A 17,717-nucleotide genomic window follows, 5' to 3' on the forward strand; every position below is an offset into this window, starting at 1 on the left:
GTCTCTGTATCTATTGAGATGACAATGTTGTTTTTGTCTTTGAATCCATTTATATGATTAATGACATTTATTGACTTGCATTTATCCCTGCATCTCTGAGATACAGCCCACTTGATCATCGTGAATGATCTTTTTGATGTGTGTCTGTATGAGATTTGCAAGTATCTTGTTGAGAATTTTTGCATCTGTGTTCATTAAGGATATGGGTCTATAGTTTTCTTTTTTGGTTGTGTTATGCAGTTTGGGTATTAGAGTGATGCTGGCTTCATAGAAGGAATTTGGAAGTTCCCCGTTTCTGTCTTTTTGAATAATTTAAGTAGTATTGGTTGGAAGTCTTCTTTAAATGTCTGGTAGAATTCTGCTCTAAATCCATCTGGGCCTGGGCTTTTTTTTAGTTGGGAGGCTTTGTATTACTGTTTCAAATTCCTTATATGTTATGGGTCTGTTTAAACTGTTGATCTCTTCTTGGTTTAACTTTGGTTGTTCCCATGATTTTAGATAACCATCCATTTCTTTTAGATTTTTAGATTTAGTAGCATATAGGTTTTTTTTTTTCAAAAATTTATTTATTATTTTTATTTTATGTGTATTCATGTATTACCTGCATGTAGGTAAGTGCACCTGTGTTGTGCAGTGCCCTTGGAGGTCAGAAGAGGCTGTCGGATCCCCTGGGATTGGAGTTACAGACACTTGTTAGCTGTCATGTGGGTGCTAGGATTCAAACCCGGGTCTTCTGCAAGAACAACCAGTGTTCTTAATCACTGAGCCATCTCTTCAGCCCCAACCTGTAGGTTTTAAAAATATTCCCTTATAATGGTCTGGATCTTTTTGGTGTCTGTTGTGATGTTTCCCCTTTTACCTCTGATTTTGTTGATTTAGATTTGCTCTTTCTTTTGTTTAACTGGGCTAAGGGTCTGTCTATCTTGTTTATCTTTTCAAAGAACCAGATCTTGGATTTGTTGATTCTTTGTATTGTTTTCTTTGTTTTAATTTCATTGATTTCTGCCCTGATTTTTGTTATTTCTTCTTGTCTGCAGGGTTTGGGTTTTGTTTGCTGTTGCTTTCCAAGTGTGTTGAGTTGGAGTGTTAACTCATTTATTTGTGTTCTTTCTGATTTTTTGATGTAGGCACTTAGAGCTATAAGCTTCCCTCTAAGGACAGCTTTCAGTGTGTCCCAGAGGTTTTGTTGTGTTGTATTGTCCTTTTCATTTAAATTTCTCTTTTGACCCATTCATCATTCAGGAGTGTGTTGTTTAATCTCCATGTGTTCATGTGCTGATTAGGGCTTCTTCGGGTGTTGATTGTAAGCTTTATTGCATTGTGGTCTGACAGAATGCATGGAATTATTTCAATCTTTTTGTATTTGCTGAGCTTTGTTTTGTTTCAAAAAAGTTCCATGGGGTTCTGTGTAGAAAGTGTATTCTTTGGTGATTGGGTGGAATATTCGAAAGAAGTCTGTTAGGTCCATTTGATGTATGGTATCATTTAATTCAGATGTCTCTTTGTTTATTCTTTGTCCAATTGACCTGTCTAATGGAGAAAGTGGGGTATTGAAGTCCCCTACTATTACTGAGTTGGGGTTAATCTGTATCTTAAAGTCCTGTAGTGTTGTTTTTATGAATTTGGGTGCACCAGAGTTTGGTGCCTATATGTTAAGGATTGTAATATATTTTGGTTAATGGTTCCTTTGATGAGAATGAAGTGACCCTCCTTATCTCTTCTGTTTAGTTTTACATTGAAGTCTATTTTGTAAGATATTAAAATTGCAACCCCTGCTTGTTTCTTAGTGCCATTTGCTTGGAATTTTCTTTTCCATCCTTTCACCTTAAGGTAGTGCCTGTCCTTGAACATGAGATTGGTTTCTTGCAGACAGCAAAGAGATGGATTTTGTCTCTTAATCCATTCATTTAGCCTGTGTCTTTTGACTGGGGAGTTCAGTCCATTGGTATTTATGATTATTATTGAAAGATGTATTGATTGCCATCATTTTGATTGCTGTTTGTGTTCTCTGTCTAATTTTGTGTTTCCTCAGTTATACCTTTATTTATTTTCTTTCGTTGCCTCTAGGGTATAGTTGTTTCTCTCTCTGCTCTGTGTATTGCTTCAAGTGTTCTTTGAAGGGCTGGTTTTGTGGACATGTATTCTTTCAGGCTATTCGTGTCATGGAAGATTTTTCTTTCCCCCTCAACTATAATAGTCATTTTTGCTGGGTTAAGTATTCTGGGCTGGCATCTGTTGTCATGGAGAACTGGAAATACCTTGGTCCAGGATTTTCTGGCTTTCATAGTTTGCATTGATAAATCAGGTGCAATTCTGATGGGCTTTCTTTTGTATGTGATTTGTTATTTTTCTTTTGCTACTTTCAGTATTCTCTCTTTGTTCTGTACATTTAGTGTTTTTATTATGATACAGTGTGGGGAGTTTCTTTTCTGATCCTGTCTATTTGGTGTTCTATGTTCTTCCTGTATTTGTATGGGGATGTCTTTCCTTAATTTCAGGAAATTCTCTTCTACAGTCCTGTTTAAAATCTGATCAACACCATTAACCTGAAATTCTTCTCTTTCCTCTATTCCTACGATCCGTAGATTTGATCTTTTCATGGTGTCCCACATCTCTTGTGCATTTCGTTCCTGTGTTTTCTTAAATTTTCCATAATCTTTGCTTGAGTGGTCCAATTCTTCAACTTTATCGTCCAGTGTTGATATTCTGTTTTCCATGTCATTCATTCTAGCGGTGAGGCTTTCCTCTGTTGTTTCAAGTTGGCTTGTTGAGTTTTGCACTTCCTTCTTCATTTCTGCCCGAGTTTTCTTCCATGTTTCTATCTCCTTTGTGAATTCATTCACCCCTATCTTCTTTTAGTTCTTTGATTTGTTTGTTCGTGTGTTCTTTAAATTTGTTGAATTCCTTGATCATATTTATGGTTGTTCTTTTAAATTCAGTGTCCTGGGTTATCTCTAGGGGGTTCTCCTTGTAGAACTCTTCTATAGGATTGGTGGGCTTTGGTGAGGACATAGTGTTTTGGCTTTCCATTTTATTATTCTTTCGTTGTGATTTTGGCATGTGAATTTCTTTTGTTGTTTATGATTCTTATGATTCTCATATAAGACTTAAGTTGAAGTATGCTTCTGTTTGTATTATGGGGTGCCTAGATCCTTTATTGGTTATGTAAATCTGGTTGGTACAGGGTTCAGGTTCTCTCAGGTTTAATTTGGAGGGAACTGATTGCTTCAGATCAGCTATTCAGGACCCACAGAAGCCCAATTCAGGTTCCAGTCAGGTTCACATTCAGGCTTCCTTCACCACATGGAGGCAGGATCTGGGCACTCTCAGGCTGCCCTGTGTTCTCAGCTCCTAAACCAGAAGGAGGACAGAGGGAGGCTAGAACTCGGCACTCTCCGCTGGTCTCCTGAGATCAGAGCTGTTAAACCAATGAAGGTTGAAACCTACCCTCTCAGGCTGTCTGCTAGGATCTCAGCCTTAGTCTACCAAAGCCAGATCTGCCCTGGGGCCTTGAGAAGGGCCTCAGAAATCTCAGGGTATAGGTATGGTGCAATTAGGGGAAGCTCACCACCATGTGGAGGCAGGATCCAGGCTGTTTCGGGCAGTCCCTTGCATTCTCAGGCCTTCTGCCGGAGGGAGGCCAGAACTTGGCACTCTCTGGCCATCTGCTGAGATCAGAGCTGCTACATCAATGGAGGTCTGAACCCACCCTCTCAGGCTCCTGGCTCCAGTTTTTTAAAAAAGATTTGTTTTTATTTTGTGTACATGTGTTATTTGTGTGAATGTATGCCGTATGTGGGTACTGTGGCAGGCTGGAAGAAGGCATCAAATTCCCTGGAACTGGAGTTGCAGGTGGTTGTGATGTACCTGACATGGGTGCTGGGAACCAAATCCTGGTCCTCTGGAAGAACAGCCAGGGCTCTTAAGTGCTGAGCCTTCTTTCAGCCCCTTTTGCAGTGAGTCACCTCTGGTCACCCGTGGTCTGAAAATACTAAATTGAAATTTCCAGAAATAAATAGTTTTAAATTTCATATCCTTCTCCGTAGTTTAATGAACTCTCATGGTATCCAACTTCCGTTGGCCTGGGATGTGACTCACCCACGCCCAGTCTGTATCTACTCTGTACATGCTGCCTGCATGTTGACATGTAGCCATTGACAGGTTATCAGATAGATCATGGTACTATTACAGTGCTTAAATTCAAGAAGTCCTTATTTTACCTAATATCAGTCCTGACATGCAAAAGCAACGATGCCAACCATTCAGATATGCCAAAGAGAACCCAGAAGTGGTTTCCTTGAAGTGAAAAATTTCTCTTTTGAAGTTTTGAGGAAGGAAAAGTATTGTATGCTGAGGTAAGAATGAAATTTTCTCTCTGCGAAATTGTGAAGGAGAAAGGAATTTGTGTGATTTTTATTGTTTCACCCCAGAAGTACAAAAGCTATGACCATGGTGCATGATAAGGTGCTTAGTTAAGACAGGCAAGGCAGTAAATTATAGAGTTCAGCATTCTCTGTGCTCCAGGCATCCACGGGGTGTCTTGGATCATGTGCTCTGTGGATCAGGGAGTATTACTGTTGCTTGAGACTTGAACAGGCTCGGTGTGTGTGTGTGTGTGTGTGTGTGTGTGTGTGTGTGTGTGTGTATTCTGAGAGTGAGCATCCTTCTTGGGTGGTGATGTGTTTCTTATCATGTCAGGGGAGTAATGTGCCTTTAGTGGCATTGAAATTGATCAGTGGATTTGTTGTTGCCAGCCTGATCCTTCCCTTATAACATTCCTCATCAAGTTTTCACCTAATGGCTTTCTGTGGTCATGGATTAACTTGCCCAGACACATTCATTGTGGTGGTGGTGGGGTAATAAAATGTATATACATTCTGCCATTGAAGAAGGCTGAGGCATTTGGAGTTTCTGTGCCTTTTGTGAATTCTAAGAGCTGGGTACTGCCTGACCTGCTTCCACGCTTCCCCAGACTGTAGAAAAAGTCCTCCCACCCCCACCAGACTTTGTAGACTGTGGCAAATGCTCCTCTTCACATTTTCTGCACTCCCAATCTGAGTCTAGATGATGGAAATTGCCATTAGTGAGTAGGAATTAGGTGTGTTCTTCCTGGGGGTGTCAGGGGCGACAGCAGCTGCTGCCCTTTACACTCCTTCTAAATCAGGCGGTATGAAGGGCTCTTCAGTGAGCCCCCTGCAGAGAACTGCAGCGCCAGTGCTTTGTGTGGGAGCCTCCACTTCTCAAGTCCATTGCAGCAGCCCTGGCCACACCTGGCTTCCAAGCACTTGGCATATGCTGGTCCAAATTGAAATGTGCTGTAAATGTAAAATATACCACATTATTCAGACTTAATATAACAAACAATGCAGAGTATCTTGTTACTACTTTTTATATTAATGATTAAAATATTTTGCTATGCTACATGAAATAAAATGTTATTAAAATTAGATGCACTGATCTAATTTTATGCTATTTTTATTTTTGTTTATTTTTTGGTACTAGGATTGTACCCAGGCTTCAACATGCTAACTAGTAGTTGTACCACTGAGCTATCCTACCAGCCAGCCCCTCTTAGCCTCTTTTAAAATGTGACAGGAGCCAGGTGTGGTGGCATACACACCTTTAATCTCAGTACTCAGGAAGCAGAGGCAGGTGGATCTCTGTGAGATGGAGGCCAGTCTGGTTTACATAGCAATTCCAGCCAGCTGGGGTTACAGGGAGATCCTGTCTTAAAAAACCCAACCCAACTAACAGGACAGGTTATTATTGTAGTTATTATTATTATAGTAATAATAATAATAGTTATTATTATTAACTTAGTTGTTATTATTCCAAGAAAGGTTAAGCAACTTGTTCAATTTCATTCAGTCTGGTCAGGAAGAAACTAGGATTTGAACACAGGTCTGTGCTTTTCTCCTGAGTTCTGCCTGGCCCAGGGCCCGGCTTGTAGCCAATGCCTAGACTAATGAATGACTGAATGAGGAAAGTAGAAAGAAAAGTCCTATTTGAACTTCATGGCTGAGTCACAGCTAATAGCTCCAGGTTTTAGGGGAACACTGTGAACATGTCACCATGCTGAGCGCCATGGAAGGAAGCAGAGGGTGTGGGTGAGCCTGTCTGTGCTGAATAAGTCTTAGAAGCTGCTTCGCCTATAGCTTTAAGCTTTCACATGGCCTTTCCAGTTATTGCTGACTGCTGGAAAGCACCCACTCCTGTTTCTGTTGTCATACTGAGGTCTGCCCCCTTCCTGTGTGATCTGAACTCCAGCCTCAGTCTCACCTGGGAGCTTGTAGGGAATACAGGAGTCCAGTCTCCACATCACTTCTCTGAGAAGACCCCAGGTACTCTGTAAACATGGAAAAGGCCAGGGCTACAGTAATAGGTCCTGGGTGAGCTTCTCTTATTTGAACTTCCACCCCATGATCTCCAGTCCCAGCTCTACCACTTATTATACCTTGGGCGAACCATGTAACTTCTGTGACTTGGACCTCAATTTGTTTATCAGTAAGTTGGAAATAATAACACAGAGCTAATTTTGAGTGCTTAATAAAGGATAGCTATAAAAGGAAATCATAAGTGAGGAGGATAATTTTCAGAGCTTTGATGTGTTATATTCCCCAAGGGATGAGGGCAATTCCAACCCAACAATTAATAATTATGTCAATGGTATCTTTAACCTATGCAACTTGTGAGTCATCATTGTATTATCAATCAATCAAATCAATATTTACTGAGGCACTGTGGGATAGCCCAGGGTTTCTCAAACTTGAATGTGCTCAAGAAGACCCAAGAGATCTAGGTAAAGCCGAGCTTTGATGTGGTAGTTCTCTTGCCTTGGTAGTAAGCTCCTGGCTCCTGCTGCTCTGAGGAGCATGCTTTCAATGGGAAGGGTGCAGAACAATTCCTCTGCTTTAGGAATTCTTTATATTCTTCAAAATTACTGAGATCCCCTCAAAGCTATTGTTCAGGGTATAACCATTGACGTTAATTTCACTAATTATTTTCTGTATTAGAAATTAAAATGCTTATGAATATATAAGCTCACCCTGAAAGCCCCACCAAGGTTCACGAAGCCTCTGGGAACTCCGTTGTACGTATGTGAGAAACGAAAGTGGAAATGTCCAGTGGTGCTTTAGTGGTATTAGGAGAACAGCTTTGACACTCATCCTTGGACCACTGTCAGAGAACAGTTGGTGCAGAACTACCCCAGGCTGGACTTGCTCGTCCTACTTCAGAGTCTTTCAGTTGTAGGAAGCTCTGTGACCTAAGCAAAAATGGGAAGGGTTTGAAACCATGGGACCATTGTTCCAAATTGGGGTGGTCTTTGGAGATCCAGATCATTAGGACGGCAGGAAGGTGACAGGGAACCAGGACTGGGGAAGAATACGGAACCCAGGCCATCATGGCCTTCACTTCCTCCTTGGTCTTATTTCTGAGGGTTTCCGGCTTCTCTGTGCACAGGGCCCCAGAGTTCTGGAATTTATAGGTCCCTACAATTCAAGTGGCCAACAAGGGTCACTGTTTCCAAGTTCCAAGTCCCTTGGAGGTAGAATTTGATTGACCCCAGTTTGGAGTTAGAATCTGATTGGACCCATAACTAGGTCATCTCTGTGCCTACCAATTGCCCGTGGCCAGTGGCAGGGCCTTATAGTGCAGTCATGACTGCTGTGGCTCACCAACGTGTGTGTGGGAGGTGAGCATCCTCAGAGAGGGAGGATGGGTTTCTTTCGGACAGTCAGCTTTAGAGGGTTTTATAACAGAGCATGGGAACATGTACTGCTGCTTCCTCTGGCTCTGTGGCTGTGGGCAAGTAATGGACCCATACAGAACCCGCACCAACTGATAAACAGGAGTAAAAACACAGTAGTCTAACTCAGGGTTATTACTGGGATCTTCTGTGCTAATGTATGTGGAATAGCTTTGTATGCTATGTGCCTAGCAGAGTGTTAGTAGATCATAATAAACTATAAAATGCCAACTTTGCCCCCAACCACCTTAGATTCAAATTGGGAAGATGCTAAAACTCATGACCCATGAGAAAACAATCGACTTCTGTTCGTGCACTAACTAATGCAATGAGGGTCTAGAGAAGAGGGATCGACATGGGCACAGAGGGGAAAATAACTCATGGAACACTTCCTGTGGGCTTAGCCCTGTGTCCTGTGGTTTTATACTTATTAAAAAATTCTTTTTTTTTTTAATGTGTATGAGTGTATTGCGTGCATGCAAGTATACCCATGTGGTACAGTGCCTGCCAAAGTCAGAAGAGGGCGTTGGATTCCCTGGAGCTGGAGTTACAGATAGTTGTCAGCCACCATGTGGGTGCTAGGAATTGAACCCAGGTCCAGTGCTCTTAACCACTGAACCATCTCTCCAGCCCCAGTTTTACACTTTTAATTCTAACCATCTCAGAAGTGTTGCAGAGGAGTTGCTGTGCCCATTTCATTCATTTATTTATTTACTTACTTATGTCTATGTCTTTGAGACAGAGTCTTTCCAAGTAGCCCTGGTTGGTCTGGAATTTTCTATGTAGACCAGGTTGACTTAAACTTACAATGATCTTCTGCCTCTGCCTCCTGTGTGCTGGGATTACAGATGTGCATCCAATGTTGCCCATTTTATAAATGGGCTTAGAGAAATAGTTTGTTTTGTGACACACAGATGGTGCTGTTTATGGTTTGAATATGGGTTGAATGCTGCCCAAGGCTTCGTGTGGTGAAATTTAACCCCATTGTGAGGCATTGAGAGGGTAGAAGCCCAATCTGACTGTGGTGTTTAGAGGAATTCCTAGAATTGGATAGCCAAGATGGAAATTCTTGGCCTGGGGTCAAGAAGAAGATGGAGGGGGACTAGAAGACACATATGCAGGCTCCCTGTCTCTTGCCATACCATCTGAAAGTATCTTCTACAGGCACTTAAATTTTTTTTATTAATTCTTTGAGAATTTTATACAATATATTTTGATCATATTCACCACTCCTTCCTATAACTCCTCCCAGATTCACCCCCTGCAACTTTGTGTCCTCTTTTGTAAAAAGATAATCCATGGAATGCAGTTTGTGCTGTCCATGTACACCTGGGTGTAGGGCTAAGGCATTTTGTTACAGTAATGACTAGCTGACAAATACAACCAGAGTTTAAACTTCGATCCATCAGACTTTAAAACAATGTGGTCTTTACGCTGCAATGTGGCAAGAGGAAGATTTTTGGAGTGGGATGCTGGCAGGGCTGTACTGTAGATGGACTATGGATAGCACAGGATTGGCTGATATGGCAGGAACCAATGAAAACCAAGATGTGGACACAGATGAGCCTGGAGTGAGTCTGCTGGTTTAGCAGTAAGCTCCCATCAAAGGTATAAGTGGGTCATAGATGGCAGTGGAAGACTAGGAGTGAATGAATGGCCTTAAATTCCACCCCTCATCCCTGTCGGCTATGGGGCCAGGCATTGGGTGCACATCTGTAATCCCATGTAGACTGGATTGGGCTGGGCAGTGGGGAGGTAGAACCCTAGCTGGGGGGAGGGGTTCTCTGAGAAGTTCAGGATCAGCTAAATTCCTGGATTAAGCTATGGAATAGAAAGGAAATACAAAGCCTGTGTTGGCCTTTAAGGGAAGAAACAATAGTTTTTTTTTTTTTTTTTTTTTTTTTTTTTTTTTTTTAAAAAAAAAAAAAAAAAAGACTATGGCTGGCCTAGAGCTCTCTACATAGATCAGGCTGGCATCGAACTCACAGAGATCTACCTTCCTCTTCCTCCCGAGCACTGAGATTAAAGGTGTGTGCCACCATGCCTGGCAAACAATAGCAGTTGGATACAGAGAAAGAACAACAGTGACCAGTTCACCACCTGAGTGATGGATTGATGCAATGATCTGGCAAATGTTTAAGAACTGTGCTTGGTTCCAAGAATAGCGGTGGTCTAAACAGACAGATCTCTACCTCATGTGGGACAGATAGAAAATTAACAAATAAACCAACATACGTACAATGTAGTCAGACAGTGCTAAGTTCCATGACTAAACATAAAGCAGGATAGAAGAAAGTGAACAAAAGGAACGGTACGTCTATGGGTCAGAGACAGCTTCTTGGAGGAAGTGGCATTTGAGCAGGACAGATAGGATTCTGAATTGCCAAGCCTGAGTCTTCCAGGAGACCAGGAATGCCACTGCCTTAGAAAAATCCCTCACACATTCCCACAGATGCCCTGTAACCATGATTTCTGTTTGGCAAAACTAAGGTGTGTGGGAGCCTGAAGTATCTCGGGAGGGTCTCTCCTTCCCTCCACTGGCTCCCTCAGAAGCTCTGGTGCTTTGGTTCTGCCTGATCTCTCCTCTCCTGCCTTGACGTGTTGCTAGTCTTGAAGAGTCTGCTGTGGTCTTGTCATTCTGCTTGACTTACTTTTACCTGCCCCAAGGCGGCTGTGACAGGGCTACGGGCTGTGCATGTCAAGCTAGCTATCCCTGGCTTTACTGAGAAGGCATGGGCAGGGCCAGGGCGGCAAGGGCGACTAACCCTCAGCACCCTGGGTGCAGCGCCTGTCATTGCCTCAGGGATGGCCAGTGATCACAGCTCCTTAGGGTCAACGCTGAATAATAAGGATGTGAGGAGGAGGAGGAAGGGGGGAGGAGGAGGAGGAGAAAGAGGAGGCAGTGGCTGCTGGTTGTCTCTGGCAGGGGTGGCGGCAGGAGATAAGAGACAAAGAGGGATGTGGAATTTCATCATTTGTTTTAGAAAAAGACAAGCCGAAGAGATGGCAGAGGCAGAGTCTTGGCAGGTGGAGTTGATTTGGAAGTGTGTGTCTATGTGTTTTGAGAGTGTGTTGTGTGAGTGCTGCAGACCTGGAGAATGAACCCAGTAAGGGGTTTGGGTGTGTGTGTGTGTGTGTGTGTGTGTGTGTGTGTGTGTGTGTGTGTGTGTGTGTGTGTGTGTGTACATGCACATTCATTCCAGGCCTTGCTCCCGTGAATCCTCAGGTCCATTTCTCTAGGCCAGGTCCTGGGACTGTCCCATATTCTCTGCACCCAGAGAGCTGTCGTGTCTTGATCTTCATTTGCTGCTGCTTCCTCTCTGAATCTGAAGACCTTAGCCAGCTCTTTCCTTGTCTAGGAGTTTACCACAACTCATTGTTAAAGAATGACCAAGGACTATTTACCAAAGAACGAGGCTAAATATGCTACACACAGAGCAGTGTGGGACTTACAGTTTTTTAAGTAAACCTTGATACGATCTTTTCACCTCTGTCCTGGGCTACAGGTCTGTTAGCAGCTTTTTGAGCTAGTCTCTGTTATTATCGAAATTGAGTTCATTCTGCCTGTCCCCTCAGGTCTTGTGACCTACCCAGGGAGATGGACATTGGGAGTTCAGCTCCATGTGACCTTGAGGATTAAGGTCTTAGTCCCTAGATGGAGGCCGGAGGCAGACTACACACTGAGGCCCTGGTTTGGCCCACCCCTGCTGTGAAGGCCAGGCATAGAGGAGGAGACTGGGCTCCTGAGGCCCTTGGGGTGGGCACTGTGGACACAGGAACCTGGGTCCACTGCAGTTATACGTTACCCCCCCGCAAGGACTTGTCCCCAGTATACCCACCACCTGACCAGTATCTTCTGCGCTGTCAATGAAGTAGAAGGAAAGGGGCTAGTGTGGTACGGAAGGCCCAGTTGCAGGTGGGAATTTGATGGATACAGGGCTGCGTTAGTCAGACTTGTTGCTGTGACAAAGTACCTAAGAAAACCATTTAAAGGACCTCGGATTTATTTTTGCTCATGGCTTCAGCTGGTTCAGTCGTGGTTGACTTTATCCATTGCTGTGGTCTGTGAGGAGGTGGAGCGTCATGGTGACATAGTACATGGTGGTGTCAGTTGCTCACCAAACTGCAGACAGGAAACAATAAGGGGAAGGAAGAAGGGCCCCCAGGACAGGTATAATCTTTACAGATGTGCCCTGGTGACCTGCTTATTCCCCTTTGGTTCTACCTCCTAAAGTTTCTATCACCCCTCACCCCCAAATAATGCCACTAGCTGGGGACCAAACCTTCAACACTTGAGCCTATAGGGGACATTTCATATTCAAGCTATAACATGGGCCTTCCAGTCCTGTTTATGTCCTGATTTTTACCCCCGTTGTCTCAATCCTCTGGTCTATAAATTCGGATCACTATTGTACCTCCTTCTTAGAGTTTATTGTGAAAACTCAACGAGATGAGTTGGTTACTTGAGTAGATAAGTGATTTAGGGCAAGTTACTTAATCTCTCTGGGCCTCAGTTTCCTTACCTGTACAACAGGGCTGGCACTGATCAAGCTGTGATGCAGGTGGCATATGACTTTGCAGGTGATTCATACAGCCCCCACAGAGTACATGCCCCAGAGCTGAGTGATGGTCACAGTAACAAATGTCCCATGCTCAATGTCTCCACAGGCTCGTGGCTCGGCAGGTGGGAGGAGGAGGCATGATGCTGCCTCTCAGGAAGACCATGACAAACCCTACGTCTGTGACAGTAAGTATCCTGTGGTCTGCCCCAGCTCATCCTGTGGTGCCTTGGTGGCAGCCCACCGACTCTGGACCTCACCTGCCTGCACCTCTGTATAGTCAAATCTCCTATTGCTGCTACTGCTGTGGTACAAGGGGCGGGGCTGGCAGTGGCTTCCATCTCTGAGGCTATAACCCTCTGGATGCCAGTGTTTCTTCCTGTTCTCTCAAGATTCATCCTTTTTTTTTTTTTCCATTTTAGAGTTACAAACAAAAGCATAACTCAAAACTGTCAGACAAAGGTACTTGGCTCTGGTGTCTTTCTATTTGTTTTCCCTCTTTTCCTTTCTCTCTCCCTCTCTCCTGTCTTATGTAGGACTAGCTATGAATCTTTCTATGGTGATGACTTACTTTAACAAATGGTCCTCCATCCATCTCCACCTTTCCTTGCTTGATCTAGAAATGTCTTTTGGAGAATAGGCTGCCTGGCTCCTGGTTAGCATCTGTGGATGGAACAAGGGTGGGGCTAAGGGAGAGGAGCGAGGCAGGTCAGCTGGGGCACAGCAACTTTTGTTTTTCACATGCCAGGGCACTGAGTAGTGGGTTCTACATCCTCGTCTGCTTATCTTTTCATTTGACCGAGCCCCATTCACTTACTCCATGGCAAGGCTAACCTTCAAAACCACACACCTAATGTTCATCTCTTGCTGTCTGTCAGAACACAGAGCTCTTCCATGGGGGCAGGAGCAAGATAGCTTAGGCAGGACCTGGCCTGGTGGTCCCTCTAGGTGCCCATTCATCTTGTCAGGTCCTGTATCTATTGGATGGCAAAGAGAGTCAAGGAGTATATCCCACAAGGAATGTGCTAGGGTGGTACCTTTTTCCTCCTCCTTACTGGCCTCTTGATCCTCACTTGGCTGCTGTGTCACCTTCTCCAAACAGCTCTGCTTCAGGATGAGGGAGTAGGTGTGGGTCTGATGTCTTTTGGCAGGAGGTACCTGCTTACCTCCTTCCAACTGGATGCAATTCAGTTGTGTTCTGATATGTAAGCAGCTCTTGGGACACTGGTTCTGGGTGGTGGGCTGGGCTGGGTTCATAGATCCCTATGGAACAGGCATTCTAGCTGTGTATGCTCCATCAAGAGTGCTAGCAAGTACTTTGGAGGTGCGGCGCAGCTAATTTATTTTTCTTAAAAAGCTGTGTTCCTGTTAAATAAGTTTCTGCTGCTGTAGATAGTGGGGTTAACTTTTTACTCTATTTGCGTGAGTTTAAAAAAATGTTATTAGCCAGGTATGGTGGTGCATGCTTTTAATTACAGCACTCGGAGCGGAGGCAGGTGGATCTCTGTGAGATGGAGGCTAGCCTGATCTAATAGTAAGTTCCGGGCCAGCTGGGGCTATGGGGAGTCCCTCTCTCCAAAAAAGAAAAAAAAGCTCTTTCTTTTTCCCTCCCTCCCTCCTTCCTTCCCTCCCTCCCTCTTTCTCTCTTTCTTTTTCCTTCCTTCCTTCCTTCCTTCCTTCCTTCCTTCCTTCCTTCCTTCCTTCCTTCCTTCCTTAAGGGCCTCATGTATAGTGCTTTGGCATTTCAGTTCCCAATCTTTTCCTCCCTTCCTTCCTTCCTTCCTTCCTTCCATCTTCCCTCCCTCCCTCCCTCCCTCCCTCCCTCCTTCCTTCCTTCCTCTTTTTGTGTGTACATGTGTGCCAGTGCTTGTGTGGAAGTCAGAAGACAACTTTTAGGAATTGATTCTCTCTGTCCACCATGTGGGTTCCAGGGATTAAACTCAGGTCATCGGGCTTGGCAGCAAGTGCCCTGAGCTACTGAGCTATCTCACTGGCACTATTTCTAGGACTTTGATGGAATTTCCAGTCAGCCTCATCTATTTCTAGACATACGCTGGGTGCCCTTTTGTCTTGCTTCACTTACTTGCCCATTCCTCTCTTACCACCTCTGTCTCTGACCTCTGTGTCTGGTGGATAATCGCTATGAAGTGTCCTTTGTGAGAGTCCTCTTGCTTGGCTTCCCTCTTCTGCACGGAGCCTTTGTACCAACTGCTTCCTCCTGGCTCCTGTTCCATACTTGTATCAGACCCTTTCCCCCAAAGCTCCCAGCTTTGTTTACCAGCTCTTGACGTCCTTTGCTGCTTCTGGCTCCCTTCCCTATAAGATCTCTTCCTCCTCTTGTATCCCCTGTAAAGCTTAGGCATCCCATTGCAGGCTGATGTTGGCTTTCTGGAAGTCTCGGCTCTCGCCTCCTTGGCTCTTCCCATACATACACTGCTTCCCTCTTCCTCCTTTGGCAGAGCAAGGTCCACTGCAGCTTGCCCTTTTCCAATCTGGCTCTCCCAGGACATTGTGTGGCAGCCCAGTGATTAACAGACTTTATTTTTATCTGGTGCCCTTCAGACATGTCATCCCTTGGGATAAAATGACCTTTGGAGAGGTCATGAAACCCACCTCCCACCCCCGAATTGGGCAAGGAATGCTTTTAATAATCTCTAATGCATCCTAAGTACAGAGGTGTCCTGTCGCCCTTCCTCGGCATCCCCAGGGATGGCGTTACCATAAGCTGCCCTTTTCCCTTGATTCCAGCTGTGTTTCCAGCAATTGTTCCTCCTTAATAGGAGCGAGAAATGCTCTCCTCCGGGTCCCATGTCTTTTGTGTCTCCTTTCCCAACAAATAGGCACACTCAGAATTTTTGTCTAGCATCCCTTATAGTCTTGGTCTTACCCCATAATCGGTGTGCCATCCTGCTCTGAATTTCCTCCTGGGTCTACATTTAAGCACAGCACTTCCCCTGTACTTCCCCTGAAAGTAGCATCAAGGCTGAGTAGCGCAAAGAACGGCAGACATTTCCTTGTTTGTTGTAGACCCCAACTCTTGGCACAACTCCCATCCGCAGAGATACCCCACTGCCCTGTGCACATCTAACCCACTTCCCAGGCAGTTCCCGTCGTGCCAGGGTCTCTCCAGGTGTAGGATCTTTTCTACTTGTGCATTTGATTATCTCTCTTTCCATAAATCACTCTGCATTTGGCCCTATTGGGTCTCAATAAACAGATACAATAATGTGTGACTTCAATATACAAGATTCAATCAAGGCAAATTTAAAGACATTGCCCAGTAGTTAAATTTCATTCTCTACAGATTTGCAATCCTTGCCATTTTTGTATCATTTGTGGTTTGATTTTCATAATTCCCACTCCATCTCTGGAGTTATTTATGAAAATATAACTTGGACCCCAAACGCTTCTCCCTGGGTTTATGTAGAGTGGTAATAGCCATTTTTCAAGATGGAGTGGTTGTGTTTAACCCTTCCTGGTGTGTTCCTGAATCTAGTCAATCTGTTGTGTTAGTCCAGGCTTCCTTTTCACAATGGATGGCTGACATATTATCTCAGTGGATAACTTTATGTGATAGATGGTTTGCATCTTGTCTTTCACTCAGCCATTGAATTTATTCCATCTCAGAAATGTTAAATCATCTAAATGTAATTTATTTTCACTCAGTCTATGGTGTACACATGAATACTTCATTTTCCAGTAAGTAACCAATCTCTATTAATTATCTTGAAAGTTTACCAAGTTTAAGGATTAAAGTTTTGTTTCTTTGCTTTCTGACTTTTGCCTCAGGAAGAGTGCTCATTACCCAAAAACAAAGCAACAGAAATTTACTTTGTGGGGGAAATCTGTTGGTGTTTGTGGGATCTGCCCACCTGTACAGAAATAACCCAGATGTTCATCAAAATGCTGATTCCAGGGCCTCACACCAGATCTCCTTCTTCGGAATCACAGGGGTCAGGCCCAGATCCTACATTTTTTTTTTGGGTGCTTCTCATGGGATTCTTATGGGTGCTGGTGTTTGAGAATGACTGGTTCTCCAAATTCCAACTTGAAAGCTCTAGCCTCTGACCAACAAGCCCATTTAATATTCCATGCCTGGAGGAAATTCTCTCTCTCTCTCTCTCTCTCTCTCTCTCTCTCTCTCCCTCTCCCTCTCTCCCTCTCTCCCCTCCTCCCTCCCTCCTTCCCTCCCTCTCTCTGTCTCTGTATCTGTATGTATGTATATGACTGTGATGTATGTATGTCTCTCTCTCTCTCTCTCTCTCTCTCTCTCTCTCTCTGTGTGTGTGTGTGTGTGTGTGTAGATGCACACTCGCAGAGGCCAGAGGAGGATGTAGGGTGACCTGTTCTGTCCCTCTTGTCTTATTCCTTTGGACCAGGCTCTCTTACTGAACCTGGAGGTAGGTTGGTAGACCGACAGCCCCCAATAATCCTCCCGTCTCTACCTCACAGTGTTGGGGTTAGAGGTCCCCATGTGGCCATACCTGGCTTTTTACGTGGGTGCTGGGATCTGGACTCAGGTCCTTGTGCATGTGCAACAAATGCTTTTATTCACTGAGCCGTCTCTCTAGCCCTCATGCCTGGAAACCCTAAGGCCCCAGGGTTCTCTAGGCAGCCTGCCACTGGCCTGCCTCTCTGTTTTACTTGGCTTCTTTTGAATCTTTCCTTGGTAGTTCTTTCAGCAATGATAAAACTCAGCCATCTAGTATAAGACTCAGCAACCCAACACCTGATTTTAATTTACTTAGTAGCTTGGCATCCTAATAGTACCATTAGCCCATGTTCTAGGTGGAGTGTTAAGTGAGGGCAGACGTGAAAGGAATCCTTGGGTGTGGGCTCCTGGGCTGCTTTTAAAGTCATTACCAGAGTTGTTTCTCCTCTCCCTAAGTGCTCCCAGCTCTGAATTGCTCAGCAGCATTCTGGTCACCAGGGCAGACTCCTGAGGAGAGACCCACTTTCATATTTTCTTTGTTCAAGGGATATGATGGAAAAGAAGATGGTGATTCTGGGGTGATGTTCAGGGGGAGCATTTTGTCTCTAAGTGTTAGAATTCTAGGAGGAGCCAGAGAGCACCTGTGCTTTTGCTGGGTACGGGGAACTCTTCTGAATTATAAACCATTCCTGTTAATGTGTGCCTGTAGTGTGCAGAACAGTATGTCTGACATTTTGCACAGACTGTCTCTATAAGCTCTCATAGTAATCTTAAGACACAGAGTCAACTGACCTCACTTATCCTGTGAAGAAACAGGGATCAGAGAGCTGCAGAGACTTTTATCAGGTCACACAGCTGGCCAACAGTAATACTAAGATAGAAACCCCAGTTTCTTCAACTCTAGAAATCTCCCCACCAAGCTGCTGGTTACTGTGTCCTTCTGTATAGTTCTCCCAAGACCAAAGGGAAAAATTGTTTT

General features: G+C 44.3%; 1 protein-coding gene across 2 annotated transcripts in view; it reads left to right on the plus strand.

Moving 5' to 3' along the window:
- Dpf3 (double PHD fingers 3) overlaps positions 1-17,717 on the plus strand; it is a 297,152-nt gene that overhangs the window by 179,021 nt on the left and 100,414 nt on the right. For both annotated transcript variants that reach the window (XM_008849803.2, XM_008849804.1), the window contains exon 6: positions 12,416-12,494. In XM_008849803.2, the coding sequence (XP_008848025.1) occupies positions 12,416-12,494 (79 nt within the window). The remainder of the gene's footprint in view (positions 1-12,415; positions 12,495-17,717) is intronic.

Source organism: Nannospalax galili, unplaced genomic scaffold, assembly GCF_000622305.1.
Source record: "Nannospalax galili isolate Female #2095 unplaced genomic scaffold, S.galili_v1.0 scaffold24, whole genome shotgun sequence".
Classification (NCBI taxonomy): Eukaryota; Metazoa; Chordata; class Mammalia; order Rodentia; family Spalacidae; genus Nannospalax; species Nannospalax galili.